Genomic DNA, 13,665 nt, shown 5'->3' with positions numbered 1-13,665 from the left:
GACAAGAGCTCAGAGAGTTGGTCCAGCGGAATATGGCCATGTTCTCCGAGGTGCCGGGGCGCACGGATCTCGTGGAACATCATATCCACACCCGTCCAGGAGAAAAAGTGCGTAAACGGCCATACCAGATACCAGAAGCCCAGAGGGTGGCAGTCCAGCGGGAAGTGGCGACAATGCTAGAAATGGGGGTACTGGAGGAGTCACACAGTGAGTGGTCTAGCCCCATAGTGCTGGTTCCGAAACCGGACAGAACCGTCCGCTTCTGTAATGACTTCCACAGCCTGAACGAGGTCAGTATGCTCGATACCTACCCCATGCCCTGGGTGGACGAACTGATCGACCGCTTGGGGATGGCGAGATACGTCAGCACCTTGGACCTGACGAAGGGGTACTGGCAGGTGCCACTGGCAGCGGCCTCCCGGGAGAAGACCGCTTTCTCCACCCCTGGGGGGCTATACCACTACCGGGTTCTGCCTTTCGGGCTCCACGGGGCACCAGCGACCTTTCTGCGACTCATGGACCGAGTCCTGCGGCCGCACAGTGAGTACGCCGCTGCTTATCTGGACAACATAACTGTGCACAGTGACAGTTGGGAGTCACATCTTTGTAGGTTACAGGCTGTGGTGGATGCGCTAAGGGATGCTGGTCTAACCGCGAACCCCCACAAGTGCAAGCTGGGCTACGCCAAGGTGGAGTACCTGGGCCATCAGATCGGGAGGGGAAATGTGAAACCCCAATAATAAATACATATAATTGTTGCCATTAGGGGATGGCCGGTCCCCCGAACCAAAAGGCAGGTGAAGTCATTCCTGGGGTTAGCAGGGTACTACAGTAGATTTGTACCCAACTTTGCCGCAATAGCTTCTCCCCACAGACTTAACAAAGGCACGACTACCCCAGATGGTGCGATGGACGGAGGACACAGAGGTGTCGTTCCAGGCCCTGAAGGATGCGCTATGTTCGCACCCGGTACTCGTCACCCCAGACTTCTAAAAAAAAACTCCTCGTCCAGACAGACGCGTCTGACACGGGTAGGGGCCATTTTGTCCCAAGAGCAGGAGGCGAGGAGCACCCCATGTATGTCAGCAGGAAACTCCTCCCAAGGGAGAAGAAATACTCGATTGTCGAGAAGGAGTGCTTCGCCGTGAATTATTACCCCCTCGGGAGGAAGTTCACCCTGATTACTGACCATGCCCCCCTTGTGTGGGTGGCAAGAGTTAAGGACACGAATGACCGTGTCACCCGCTGGTTCCTGTCCTTACAGCGATTCTCTTTCACCCACAGGTCGGGGACCCAGCACGGTAATGCGGACGCCCTATTCCGGAGGAATGCAAACCTGGCCCTTAGCATGCCTCCCTTCCAGTCAGGGCTAAGGGTGGGGGGGTGGTATCCCAGGAGGTCTACCCCGGGGGATGGTAATAGAGGGGAGGTACGTGAGGCGATGTTGGCTCCCTCTGCTGGGAATACGGGAGCTGGGCACCCCGACACGGACAGCTCTAAGTGGAGGTAATTAGAGGTAAGTGCCAACCAGCCGTGGAGGCCAAATAAATGGAGCACGGTGGCAAACTGCGAGAGAGAACGGGGAGAGACCGACACCAAGCCACAGTAGAGAAGGACCGAGCCAAACCTATGTGATTTTCTTTGTTATGTTTATTTTCTGTCTTAGTAAAGTTGTTTTTGCAGACTACAACCTCCCTGTCTCTGTGTCAATCTCTGCACGCTCAACCCAACACCCCACAGTTTACCACAATATTTTAAACTCAGGCTGTAACACAACAAAATGTGGAGAAAGTCAAAGGTTGTGAATACTTTCTGACAGCACTGTACACTTAGCCGGGTTTGGTTCATTTATTTATTGAATAATGTGATTCATGTGTAGGGCAGTGACACAACATCTCTATTTAATTAATTTTAAACTCAGGTTGTAACACAACAAAATATGGGAAAAGTCCAAGGGTGTGTTTCTGAAGGCACTGTACACTTAGCTTGGTTTGGTTCATTGATTCACTGTGCAAAGCAAGATAAGTATCTGGTATTCGTACTTCAGATCCACACACTTTATCTTCAAATTTCAAGCACGTCTCTCATTGAGGTCAATTAATGATGTAGCTCACTTATTTCAGCTCTGAATCCGGCCAACTCAAGGCATTCTAGCCTTATGAATGTGTGACTTTGGTCAGAGCTACAGTATAGCATCCACTGGGTTTATGCCAACACGTTGCAGTGGCATCCTAGCCCTCACTTTTAACGTGTGGGGCAGTAGAATGATCCTGACACACATTCTTGGTCTGCCTTGCGTGTCTGTGTATGTGTGTCTACCTTGCGTCTTAGTGTGTGTGTTTCTGCCTTGTGTGCACCTGCCTGCCATGAGTGTGTAGAAACCAGCTTCTAACACTTTCGAGCAGAGCAGACATGTTGGTTTGAAAAAATGAGTTCGTCTTTAATTGAGTTAATGTGGAGGACTTCCCTTTCTTTGGTGGCTGTTGCAGAGGCTACGTCCCAAATTGCACCCTAATCCCTACACAGGGCAATACTTTTGATCGGCGCCGGGTGCCATTTGGGACACAGAGATGTGTAGGTTTTATGTGGTCTATTCATGAAGAAAATGAACTTTTCATGAAGAAAACCAAGAGCTGAGAAAGATACATGATCACGGAGGTCAATTCATGTGAATAGGGCTCAACAAACATCTAATCTGTTGGAGGTCTTTGGTATATTTTCACATTGTGAAAGTAGCATTACAGCTAATAATACACTTACCTCAAACACAACACACAACAGCGCATACTTCCCTCTAACTACTGTTCTTTTAACTTCTTTGGGATAGGGGGCAGTATTTTCACGGCCGGATAAAAAACGTACCCGATTTAATCTGGTTACTACTCCTGCCCAGAAACTAGAATATGCATATAATTAGTAGATTTGGATAGAAAACACTCTAAAGTTTCTAAAACTGTGAGTATAACAGAACTCATATGGCAGGCCAAAACCTGAGAAGATTCCATACAGGAAGTGCCCTGTCTGACAATTTGTTGTCCTTCTGTTGCATCTCTTATCGAAAATACAGCATCTGTGCTGTAACGTGACATTTTCTAAGGCTTTCTCCATTTTTTTCTTTCAGCATTTGACTGAATACAACGTTGCCCGGTTGGAATATTTTCGCTATTTTACGAGAAGAATCGCATAAAAATTGATTTTAAACAGCGTTTGACATGCTTCAAAGTACGGTAATGGAATATTTTGATTTTTTTTGTCACGAAATGCGCTCGCGCGTCACCCTTCGGATAGTGACCTGAACGCACAAACAAAACGGAGCTATTTGAATATAACTATGGATTATTTGGAACCAAAACAACATTTGTTGTTGAAGTAGAAGTCCTGGGAGTGCATTCTGACAAAGAACAGCAAAGGTAATCCAATTTTTCTAATAGTAATTCTGAGTTTAGGTTGTCCCAAACTTGGTGGGTATCAAATTAGCTAGCCGTGATGGCCGAGCTATTTACTCAGAATATTGCAAAATGTGCTTTCGCCAAAAAAGCTATTTTAAAAATCGGACATAGCGATTGCATAAAGGAGTTCTGTATCTATAATTCTTAAAATAATTGTTCTGTATTTTGTGAACATTTATCATGAGTAATTTAGTAAATTCACCGGAAGTTTTCGGTGGGTATGCTAGTTCTGAACATCACATGCTAATGTAAAAAGCAGTTTTTTGATATAAATATGAACTTGATTGAACAAAACATGCATGTATTGTATAACATAATGTCCTAGGAGTGTCATCTGATGAAGATCATCAAAGGTTAGTGCTGCATTTAGCTGTGTTTTGGGTATTTGTGATGCATGCTAGTTGCTTGGAAATGGCTGTGTGGTTTTTTGTGTCTATGTACTCTCCTAACATAATCTAATGTTTTGCTTTCGCTGTAAAGCCTTTTGGAAATCGGACAACGTGGTTCGATTCAGGAGAAGTGTATCTATAAAATGGTGTAAAATAGTCCTATGTTTGAGAACTTTGAATTATGACATTTTGTGGTTTTAAATTTGGCGCTCTGATTTGTCACTGGCTGTTGAATAGATTTCGTCCCACCTCCCCTAGAGAGGTTAATACGGCAGTAATGAGTGGGGTGGGTGGTCTTGGAAACACACACACACCTGTGTAGGCCCAGGAATGCAGGAGAGAACCCTCTCAATGTTCTCCGTGGTAACATCCACATCGTCCACTGCCACTAGGTCATCACCTGAGGAGGAGGAGGAGGAAGTCAATGCATAACAGCAGCAAGTTGACATAGATAGCAAAAATAAGCGTCAATAGTGATACTTCCGCAAACGTACTCTATCGAGTCCATACTGTAGGCTATACAAATGAATGTACAGTTGAAGTTGGAAGTTTACATACACTTACGTTGGAGTCATTAAACTCATTTTTAAACCACGCCACAAATTTCTTGTTAACAAACTATAGTTATGGCAAATCGGTTAGGACGTCTACTTTGTGCATGACACAAGTAATTTTTCCAACAACTGTTTACAGACAGATTATTTCACTTATAATTCACTGTATCACAATTCCAGTGGGTCAGAAGTTCACATACACTAAGTTGACTGTTCCTTTAAACAGCTTGGAAAATTCCAGAAAATGATGTTATGGCTTTAGAAGTTTCTGATAGGCTAATTGACAGCATTTGAGTCAATCAGAGTTGTCCCTTTGGATGTATTTCAAGGCCTACCTTCAAACTCATTGCCTCTTTGCTTGACATCATGGGAAAATAAAAATAAATCAGCCAAGACCTCAGAAAAAAATGTAGACCTCCACAAATCTGGTTCATTCTTGGGAGCAATTTCCAAACGCTTGAAAGTACCATGTTCATCTGTAAAAACAATAGTACGCAAGTATAAACACCATGGGACCAGGCAGTCGTCATACCGCTCAGGAAAGAGACGCGTTCTGTCTCCTAGAGATGAATGTACTTTGGTGCGAAAAGTCCAAATTAATCCCAGAACAACAGCAAAGGACCTTGTGAAGATTCTGGAGGAAACAGGTACAAAAGTATCTATATCCACAGTAAAACGAGTCCTATATCGACATAACCTGAAAGGCCGCTCAGCAAGGAAGAAGCCACTGCTCCAAAACTGCCATAAAAAAAGCCAGACTACGGTTTGCAACTGCACATGGGGACCTAGACCGTACTTTTTGGAGAAATGTCCTCTGGTCTGATGAAACAAAAATACAACAGTTTGGCCATAATGACCAACACCATCCCATCTGTGATGCACTGGGGCGGCAGCATCATGTTGTGGGGGTGCTTTGCTGCAGGAGGGACTGGTGCACTTCACAAAATAGATGGCATCATGAGGGAGGAAAATTATGTGAATATATTGAAGCAACATCTCAAGACATCAGTCAGGAAGTTAAAGCTTGGTCACAAATGGTCTTCCAAATGGACAATGACCCCAAACATACTTCCAAAGTTGTGCCAAAATGGCTTAAGGACAACAAAGTCAAGGTATTGGAGTGGCCATCACAAAGCCCTGACCTCAATTCTATAGAAAATGTGTGGGCAGAACTGATAAAGCGTGTGCGAGCAAGGAGGCCTACAAACCTGACTCAGTTACACCAGCTCTGTCAGGAGGAATGGGCCAAAATTCACCTAACTTATTGTGGGAAGATTGTGGAAGGCTACATGAAACGTTTGACCCAAGTTAAACAATTTAAACGCAATGCTACCAAATACTAATTGAGTGTATGTAAACTTCTAACCCACTGGGAATGTGATGAAAGAAATAAAAGCTGAAATAAATCATTCTCTCTACTATTATTCTGACATTTCACATTGTTCTTAAAATAAAGTGGTGATCCTAACTGACCAGACAGGGAATTTTTACTCGGATTAAATGTCAGAAATTGGAAAAAACTGAGTTTAAATGTATTCGGCTAAGGTGTATGTAAACTTCTGACTTCAACTGTATGTATGCGTGTATCTTTTCGGCCCTGTTTTTAATGAGCTGCACTAAGTCGAATTCCTAACAACTTTGGTTGGTACGGCGAAAAAGTATTGTGTCATCCGTTTTCCAAATAGTATGGATTTAGTAGAGGAGCACAGTCTGGAGATATAGTCCAGGGATATAGAAATAGCCAAACGTGCCGTTGTTCCTTTTTGTATATCAAGGAGTTTCACCTGCCCCTGTGCAGACCTCTATCCATTCCTATCTCCCTAACAAAGACTTCACCTCAATTATTTCAGGTATTTAACGAGTCTAGGCTAATTGTTTTAGCATGGAGTGGTAGGCTACATGAAAGGCATGGCTTTAAACACTAACTCATGTGGAGTTTCTTTGCATTCCTTGGTCTGCCCAAAGCAACTGTGTCGACGTCAGTCTCCACAAAAGAAACGATTTGCTGTAAAACACAACTTTATAAGTACTTAATATCATGTCAATTATGTCAATAAAAAATGTCTTGCAGTCTTTCTGGTATTTCTGCCAGTGCCCATCCAAAGGTCTGGCAATGTGTATATGACAGACACATTAGGTGAGTCTGAAATGGCACCCTTATTCCCTTTAAAGAGCACTACTTTTGACCAGGGTGATTATGGTCAAAATCAGTTGGCTATATAGGGAATAGGGTACCATTTCGGACATCCCCACAGTGAGGTTTTGAACACTCACCGATCAGTATCTGTGCACACTTGATGGCGGGGCTGTTGGGCACCAGGCCGTGGACGGCGATCCTCTCCCCCCTCCCCCCTACAGGGTCTCCTTGGCCCCAGGATGGGCGATGCACCACCCCCAGCAGAGCCTCCAGTAGACCCCCTCTCTCTGGGGGAGGAGGGGAGCAGCTACCCAGCCGTTTGGGGTTCAGGTAGACACACACCTCCTTCAGCTGCTGCTGCTGGACCACCAGCCCCGCCCTTTGCCCCGCCTGGTTTTTCAAGATGGACGTCGGAAGCGATGACGAGTCTTTGGCTCCTCCGTCGGGCCCACTCCGCTGGGATGGCCGCCTCTTCCTCCGTAGGATCCTGGCCAGTCTTTTCAGCTTGGGCTCTCCTTTGGTTGGAGTGCCATCAGGACGCTTCCTGCACTCCTCGCTGATGATCTCCGCCTCCTTCTCGCTGAAGTGCACATGATTGGTGGAGAGGCCGTTATTGGCGGAGGCCTGAGCTAATGCCGCCTCCTCCTCGCCCTCGCTCAGCTCCAGGTAGAAGAGCTCGCCGTTCTTCTGGACATCGTCCAGCCATTCTGGCTCTAGGTCGCTGGGAATGAACAGACAAAAAGCATAGACTGAGTGAAACTGTTTGAGAGCAGAGTCAAAAGTGATGTTTTGCCTGCCCAGTGAACCCATCTGATAGGGATTGTCAGGTTAATTTGGCAAGAACTACAGTGTAGAGGCGTAAGGCTTGCTTGAGGATTAAAAGTGCATATATTCTAATCAATTTAGAGCACATTGGCTTTCATCACAGTATGTCAGATTAGCCCTCGTCGACTTCAATCCCCATCTAAACATGAGTCTTGTATGATTGTATGATGCTATTCAACAGGTTAGTAACACAATTATACTACTGTGTAACAAGTGAAACTCCGTCAAACAGCCAGAAAGTCTGATAGCCCATCTTGTATTGTGTTCTGGGTCAGTGAATAACTCCAGTCAAGGAGAGAGCGATGACTGAAAGGCACATTTGTAAGAGGACAACCACCATGTAGGCCACAGGTGTAAAGTTGTATGACATACATTGTTGTTTTAATTTAATAATACTTCAAAACAACTACATGTACAAGATGTTTTATTATCTCCTAATCTTCTCTCTTACTCATTCCCAGTGGAGTGCATTTCTGTTCTAATTTATCGTGTGGCATTTGGGGGAAAAGAAAACCACACGCCTGGAGAAAGACAAGAAATGGCATTTTTTGAGACAGGAAGAGACAAGAAAAAGGGAAACCCACATCACCGGCCGGAGAGAGAAAATGCCCTAACTCGGCAAAAAGAAACCCCAAAAAATTCAGCCAGGCATTTTTTTCTGTCAGTCGGTCTCCCTCTAAATGAAGCTGTGCTGCCTCTGGTAGACTCTTGGAAAACACATCCATAAATTCACTAAGGATGGTAAATAGCATATAATTATTTATGAAGGTTAAGTTTCCAAACTGGAAAAATACATTTCCCCAAACTTTGATAGAAAAAAGAGGAGGAGAGTAGTATACTAGGCCCAGAATAGTGCAACTACACTGATGGTTCCTTTTACTTTTGCCTCATCCATCTTTTCTGTTTCAATACCACGTCTGCGTCCCCAATGGCACCCCATTCACTACATAGCGCACTCCATTTGATTATTGCACATAGGATTCTAGGGAAAAGGGTGCCATTTGGACGCATTCCATGGCTTACAGTTGAGTTCTACATTAATTGAGTACAGATGACGACCTTCTTTGAAAGGTGATATGGCCAGATAACTATCTCTGCTATCCTATCTGTCCATACCAGTGCTGCAGTGCAGATAGAGCTCTGGTCCCTTATCCTCAAAACATCTCAGAGTAGGAGTACTAATCTAGGATCAGGTCCCAACCAGTCCATATAATGTTATTCATGATGACCTAAACGGCTAAACTGATCCTACATCAGTACTCATACTCAGAGGCTCTTTGGATACGGTGAACACAACATTTAAACTGATGATATTTGGATTGCTTGGAATTGGTAGACTAGAGGCAAACAATGGCCAAGTCAATGAGACGGCCAGACAACAATAAAAACATACAAATAAAAACATATAGTTGCCATGGAGCCCTAGTAGCAGCCTAAGCACAGAGCTCCTGTAAATGTGTAGCTACATATTTAGTTATCTTTTAGGTGTTTTTAATTATAGAATTTTAAATCAGCTCTTTTGTTTTTGATAACCTAAGAGTTTTTATTGTATATATACAGTATCTGCTGTTTTTGAGCCAAGATTTCCATATTGACTGACAGGTTAGCACTTTTTGGCTTGGCTAGCTTTTTGTTTGAAAGAGTCGCTTGAAGCGTAAGATAGAGGACTACAGCAGTGCTAAGGCAGAGGACACGTAGTGAGGACGACTGGCTACTATTCTGAACTGTGAGTGGTGCTCTTTCTGGCGCCCAGACCTGATGAAGCATCAGTCAAGTGTCTGCTACACAGAGTGGAAGAGAAGTCCATTGGCTATAAGATCATCAGCAGACTCCATCACCATCATCAACCATGCAGCTTTCAAAGACTTGGCCTCTATTGGTTGATCTGTCATGATATATTGCTTGTTTGTTTTTTGCTCTTGAAGCACTTTGAGAGTCTATGAAAAGCACTATAGAAATGTAATAAATTATAATTATAAACTTTTAAACTAATCTCATAGAATCCATACACTATTCACTTTGTTAGGTGAACATAGCATAGGCCTACATTGCCTTTATAATAAGAACGCATGCCATGAGCTTAATGAAACATGTTGATACTGCAAAGCCATGCATCGATCACTGTCCACACATTGGTGAAGAATAACAGTAGCCAGTAAGCCACCTCTAGACCACTTTACAGTCAGTGTGCATCCTGCTTCACTTGTCAAGTCGCTTCCAGTGAGCTGCCTCGGTTGTCAAGTTATAAAGTTGAGGTGGCAACTGATAAAGATGACTAGACGAATAGACAGCTGAGGTTGCAAACAAGGACTGCCCCCCCCCTTCTCTGTGGCCGACATGAGTAAAAAATTTAAACGTGTTAACCCTCGCAAGGCTGCTGGCCCATACGGCATCCCTAGCCGCGTCCTAAGAGCATGCGCAGACCAGCTGGCTGCTGTGTTTACGGACATATTCAATCGCTCGCTATCCCAGTCTGCAGTCCCCACATGCTTCAAGATGGCCACCATTATTCCTGTTCCCAAGAAGGCAAAGATAACTGAACTAAATGACTACCGCCCCATAGCACTCACTTCTGTCATCATGAAGTGCTTTGAGAGACTAGTCAAGGATCATATCACCTCCACCTTACCGACCACCCTAGACCCACTTCAGTTTGCATACCGCCCCAACAGGTCCACAGACAATGCAATCGCCATCACACTGCACCCTTCCCTATCCCATCTGGACAAGAGGAATACCTATGTAAGAATGCTGTTCATTGACTACAGCTCAGCATTCAACACCACAGTACCCTCCAAGCTCATCATCAAGCTGGAGGCCCTGGGTCTCAACCCCGCCCTGTGCAATTGGGTCCTGGACATTCTGACGGGCCGCCCCCAGGTGGTGAAGGTAGGAAACAACATCTCCACTTCGCTGTCCCTCAACACTGGGGCCACACAAGGGTGCGTGCTCAGCCCCCTACTGTACTCCCTGTTCACCCACGACTGCGTGGCCATGCACGCCTCCAACTCAATCATCAAGCTTGCAGACGACACAACAGTAGTGGGCTTGATTACCAACAACGATGAGACAGCCTACAGGGAGGAGGTGAGGGCACTCGGAGTGTGGTGTCAGGAAAACACCTCTCACTCAATGTCAACAAAACAAAGGAGAGGATTGACGACTTCAGGAAACAGCAGAGGGAGCACCCCCCTATCCACACCGAAGGTACAGCAGTGGAGAAGGTGGAAAGTTATGTTCCTCGGCATGCACATCACAGACAAACTGAAATGGTCCACCCACACAGACAGTGTGGTGAAAGAGGCTGAAGAAATTTGGCTTGTCACCCAAAACCCTGACAAACTTTTACAGATGCACAATCGGGAGCATCCTGTCGGGCTGTATCACAGCCTGGTACGGCAACTGCACTGTCCTCAACCGCAAGGCTCTCCAGAGAGTGATGCGGTCTGCACAACGCATCACCGGGGGCAAACTACCTGCCCTCCATGACACCTACAGCACCCGATGTCACAGGATGGCCAAAAATATCATCAAGGACAACAACCACCCGAGCCACTGTTCCCACCGCTACCATCCAGAAGGCGAGGTCAGTACAGGTGCATAAAAGTTGGAACCGAGACACTGAAAAACAGCTTCTATCTCAAGGCCATCAGACTGCTAAACAGCAATCACTAACTCTTAGAGGCTGCTGCCTACATTGAGACCCAATCACTGGCCACTTTAATAAATGGATCACTAGTCACTTTAAACAATGGCACTTTAAATAATGCCACTTTAATAATGTTTACATATCTTACATTACTAATATCATATGTATTACTGTATTTTATGCCATCAATTGCACCTTGCCTACGGCGCTCGGCCATCGCTCATCTATATATTTTTTGTACATATTCTCATTCACCCCTTTAGATTTGTGTGTATTAGGTAGTTGTTGGGGAATTGTTAGATTACTTGTTAGATATTACTGCACTGTCGGAACTAGAAGCACAAGCATTTCGCTACACTTGCATTAACATCTGCTAACCATGCGTATGTGACCAATAACATTTGATATGATTTGTATTTTGCAAACAGTCAGGCAGCCCTTCAATACCATAGCCCTCTCAAAAATAGGGTTTCTCTTTGGAAGCAACAAGCAATAATGTACAGGGTTATCTTACTCGGAGTAGTCGGACTGACAGTAACTTGATGATGTTGATTCACTATCATTCCCGTTGTCATGCAGTTCCTCCCTGTCGTCGCCCTCCCGTCTCCGGTGCTTACGCGCAGCTGCAAGGGGCTCGAGCGTCCCGCTATAATCTTTAGTAGTCATAATTCCATTCGTTCAATGTGTTCGACAAGATGATACCGGTCATAACTCTAAACATTAAGTTAATACGTTTGAGCTACTTTCTACTTTGTGAGCATCGTCAGTCTATCGCCATGTTGTCTGCATACGGGCTCTTCAACAATGCCACGTGACGCAAATTGTCTCAGTGTGGTTGGCTGATGTTCACGTTTCCATGACAACATGGAAGCTTTCCGTTAGCAGGATAGAAAACAGACAAGGGAGTAGGTACACATCTAGCCACTAATACGCGTGCAATAAAAAGAGGTTGACTGAATAAATGTTTCAGTGTAACAACGTTAATAGTAACAAAAATGTAAACTAGTGTTAGGTACCTCTTCTTGACTATGCCTAAACTAAGTGAAACATTTGTCTGAAACGCTCTGGAAATATGTGATACATATGTATCTCAAATGTGCAAAGTATCTAATAAAATCACAAACGCAGCTAAATCAAAAATATTGCGAAATTTTAACAAGCTATCTCCCTCTGAATAGATGGGCAGGAGCACCAATTATGTTTAGTTCGCCCCCTCCCCATCCTCACGAGCTGCACGAGGTCTTTAAATCCCCTTTAAAATCCCATATGGCATTCAGAGTGCTTTGGACAAAGCAACAACAGTCAAACAAAAGTGCAATGAATGCGAGAAGAAACACAAAGAAAGTGCAAATAGTTTACCTAAACATTTTCATATTAACTCCCTTCGTCGTTGCCATAGCATAGCATATATCAATATACTGACCTGTATAGAAGCACCCTGCGTATGGAATCAAAATCCTCAAAATTATTAGAGAATGACCTGGACGTTCCCTTATCTGTAGCAATATTAAACATAATTTATGTTTCATGTTTTAACGGATAGGGTGAGTTCAGCACAGATCATCAAGGCTTTCCGATAAAACATTTCCATTCCGGACAAAAAGTCCTGACTCACGGCTTGGGATGAATAGTGCCGTTTTGGACCAGTCGTCTGCCAGCAGGCGTTTTCTACATTTTTAAATGCATTTTACATGTTTAAATCCTCTGTCCTGGTCCGGTGGTGAATGTAGAATCCTTGCCCTAGTCCGAATGAAAAGCCTAATGCTGCTGTCGATCCTAACAAAAAGTATTAACTTCTCCTCACGATTTCTCACGTCAATCACTGACTCAAGGACACGCAGTTCCCTCCCGATGCTTTTGAAAACGAAAATGAAAAGAAAGCAGTCCTGAATACTTCTCCAAACTCCAGTCTTTAAGCGAGCGCAGGGCAGCACATGCACAAGTTGAACCGCTTCTGGTCTAGCCGGGGTACTTGGCAGGTGGCGTAAAATGCCGCCTCTTTTGCTCAATAGATCAAATCAAATCAAATTGTATTAGTCACATGCGTCGAATACAACCTTACAGTGAAATGCGTACTTACAAGCCCCTAACCAACAAGGCAGTTTAAAAAATACGAATAATAATAAGAAATAAAAGGAACAAGTAATTAAAGAGCAGCAGTAATATAACAATAGCGAGACTACATACAGGTGGTACCCGTACAGAGTCAATGGAGGTTAGTGGACGTAATTGAGGTAATCAGTACATGTAGGTAGAGTTATTAATTTCCTTTGTTAATATGGACTATTTTGATCTAAATTGCTTTTGTTTTATAGAAGAGTACTGAACTGCATGGCCTCTAAAGGCACATTTAAAAGTGTCCCATACAATAAGGGGATTTGCTGTACCTATGTGATGTCGGGAAAAGTCCGTTATAAATTCTTCTGTTCTAGTTATAAACAAGTTGTCATCACGTAGGCTTTGATTAAATTTCCAATATCCTCGCCCACGTGGAAATTCTGTAAGAGTAATATATATACCAATTATGTGATGATTTGACCGCATTCTGTCCCCTATCAACACCTTTTAAATGTGTGGTGCCAGAGAGAATGACATAAGAAAGTAATGAAGACGACTGGCATGATTAAGCCTCTGCCATGTATATTTCACTAGGTCAGGGTAT

At 44.2% G+C, this 13,665-nt stretch overlaps 1 protein-coding gene across 5 annotated transcripts in view; it reads right to left on the bottom strand.

The window, feature by feature from the left end:
- LOC106577868 (protein inturned) overlaps positions 1 to 12,974 on the bottom strand; it is a 50,334-nt gene extending 37,360 nt beyond the window's left edge. For 3 of the 5 annotated variants that reach the window (XM_014156285.2, XM_014156286.2, XM_014156287.2), the window contains exons 1-3: positions 11,518 to 11,800; positions 6,667 to 7,250; positions 4,153 to 4,238 (exon numbers count right to left, since the gene is read on the bottom strand). In XM_014156285.2, the coding sequence (XP_014011760.2) occupies positions 4,153 to 4,238; positions 6,667 to 7,250; positions 11,518 to 11,669 (822 nt within the window). In that variant the 5' untranslated portion in view covers positions 11,670 to 11,800. Of the gene's footprint in view, positions 1 to 4,152; positions 4,239 to 6,666; positions 7,251 to 11,517; positions 11,801 to 12,426 lie in introns of those variants that run through there. The other 2 variants (XM_014156288.2, XM_014156289.2) reach the window with 1 other exon arrangement.
- Between the last annotated feature and the right edge of the window lie 691 nt (positions 12,975 to 13,665).

The sequence above is a fragment of the Salmo salar genome, chromosome ssa18 (genome assembly GCF_905237065.1).
Source record: "Salmo salar chromosome ssa18, Ssal_v3.1, whole genome shotgun sequence".
In the NCBI taxonomy this organism is placed as follows: Eukaryota; Metazoa; Chordata; class Actinopteri; order Salmoniformes; family Salmonidae; genus Salmo; species Salmo salar.
Note: the sequence above shows the minus strand (reverse complement) of the source record. Positions and strands in the feature narration are given on the sequence as shown.